The sequence below is a fragment of the Limulus polyphemus genome, unplaced genomic scaffold (genome assembly GCF_000517525.1).
Source record: "Limulus polyphemus unplaced genomic scaffold, Limulus_polyphemus-2.1.2 Scaffold38, whole genome shotgun sequence".
NCBI lineage: Eukaryota > Metazoa > Arthropoda > Merostomata > Xiphosura > Limulidae > Limulus > Limulus polyphemus.
The window spans coordinates 516,916-519,110 of record NW_013665648.1 but is presented as its reverse complement, the minus strand read 5'-3'; the positions used below and the strand labels follow the sequence as shown (position 1 = coordinate 519,110).

Genomic DNA, 2,195 nt, shown 5'->3' with positions numbered 1-2,195 from the left:
ATATATATATATATATATATATATATATATGTATATATAGCCTAAGTGGTTTAGAACTGGCATATAATTGCAGCAAGTCGAGTTTGATTCCCTGTAAGTTTGTCTTAAAAATAAAATATTGAAATAAAAAATACACACACACACATACACATTTGAATTTGATTTGTTAGTTTTAATGATTATTTTTTACATTGTTTATGCTGATGTTATTTGTAGTTATCTTTTTTGTCACCATAAAGAATACTAAAAATTGAAAACAAATTCTTACTAATAAGAATAGACATATTAAGTTCAATAATGTTCTTTAAACTTGATGAAAAAATGTTTCATAACATACTTAAATCTGATGTCCAAAAAATGCAAGCAAAGTAAAGCTTACCTGAATACTGCTGCATCCCTGAGTATGCTTGGGCAAAGGGATCCATATTTGGACCATTTGTTGCAATACCAGCTGTATTTCCAAGACTGGAGGAAAACAATAAAACAAAGTGAGTTCCTATAAATTTCCTTTAAAAAATTTCAGTAGAAAACTTAGTCTTATAATGTACCATAAAACTATTGTTGGATAATCTAGTCAAATTAAAATATTCAGTTGCCATTAGTTATTACGGCATATAATGACACATTTTACAAGATCTAATTTGGTTGATTTCTATAAATACTACATCGTTAGTGAAGTAGAAGACCTTAATCAAAGAAATCCCTCATTGTTAACTAGCCTTGAAATATTTCTCAACAACTAATACATTTATTTCATTATTTAGCACAAGTTCATTATTACAATACCAGTATAACTTATAAAAGTTTTCAATAAACTAACAAATATTCTATAGATGTGTTGATTAACCAAATAAGAACCAACTTACAATCTAGTAGTGGGAATAGCTGTACCACAGAAGTGATGACTGATTAACCAAATAAGAAATAAGGACCAACTTCAATCTAGTAAGTGAAATAGCTACATCACAGAAGTGATGACTGATTAACTCTTTCAGCACAGGCTCAGTCTTCAGTTTTAGATTAAAAATACTACTTTTGTGCATCAGAAAAATTTCAAATTTCACATGTGAAATCTTCATAATCTGCAGACAGTTATCAATCAAATGTTTCTTAAGAAAACAATTTTATATTTTATCTGTTATTTTCACTAATGATTCTCTGTACAGGTTTGGTCGATTTGACCAATCTCTTAACCACTTTAAACAATTAGGAAATAAATATAAATTATGCCTTTTTCGTTCTAGAATGACTACAAATTATAACACGAAAACATAAATGTTAGACTGAATAGCTTAAATTTCATATCACACATTTACATATATTTATTATTTTTATTATATTGACTTTTCAGGCACGCTTGCCTGGCTAACAATACAGAAGTTACAATGATGCAGCTCATGTGCACTCATCTTACTGTATCCAATAATATAAAACTGACCTTTAGTCTTTACAAAGTGACCTGTCTTGGCTGTGTTTTAGTAGACTAGTATTTTGTAAAATACAGTCACATTTCCATTATTATACATTATATATGTATATAGATTATTGCTATTTAAAAAATAAGTTCTTAAACTTATTTTTCTTAAAACACAGAAGAGTAAATAAAGAAGTACAGAAAACAATTATGTCTTCTAGTTATGACTCTTGTACTTGGTTGCTACTTGACGTAGGTTGCTAAGCCTTTTAAAATTTTGCACGTGGAGGACATGAAAGAAAATAATTTTTTAAAGTTTTATATATATACAGTTGAATTACCAAAAATGATAAATTACTATATTGATACCATAGAATTCCACTATAATCTATCAGGCTTAATAACTAAGCTGTATCTCAGTCTAAAACAAATATGAAATTTTGAGCAAACTAAAGACACACCCTACCTCCTTGAAATCTTGGTTTGAAAGAAAAAGATGGCATCCAAAATTGTTAAAATTGCTGAGAAAGCCACTAAAGGGACATTCTGAGCTTCCGATTAGTAATTCATGTCATATATAGAAGTAAGTGTATATAAGGGAGTGTTTACAAAAATGGAAAGAGGTGGGCAGGATGCCACTGAGTTTGATTTATTACATCAGCAATACCGTAGCAAATTAAAAAGAGGCTCTTATTTTATATTCTAGCATATTTGGACCAGTGCTGCATTCAACATACCACGTGACACACAAAAATCGATGTTTAACTTTGTTTTTTAATAT

The 2,195-nt window shown here is 28.8% G+C and overlaps 1 protein-coding gene and 1 long non-coding RNA gene across 3 annotated transcripts in view; one reads left to right on the top strand and one right to left on the bottom strand.

Annotated features, from left to right (window-relative positions):
* Window positions 1-2,195, bottom strand: part of LOC106461373 (CUGBP Elav-like family member 2) — a 166,239-nt gene that overhangs the window by 6,528 nt on the left and 157,516 nt on the right. For both annotated transcript variants that reach the window (XM_022388480.1, XM_013921194.2), the window contains one exon: window positions 380-465. In XM_022388480.1, the coding sequence (XP_022244188.1) occupies window positions 380-465 (86 nt within the window). The remainder of the gene's footprint in view (window positions 1-379; window positions 466-2,195) is intronic.
* The window catches only part of LOC111086272, a 68,832-nt gene that overhangs the window by 59,159 nt on the left and 7,478 nt on the right, over window positions 1-2,195 (top strand). The window lies entirely within an intron of this gene.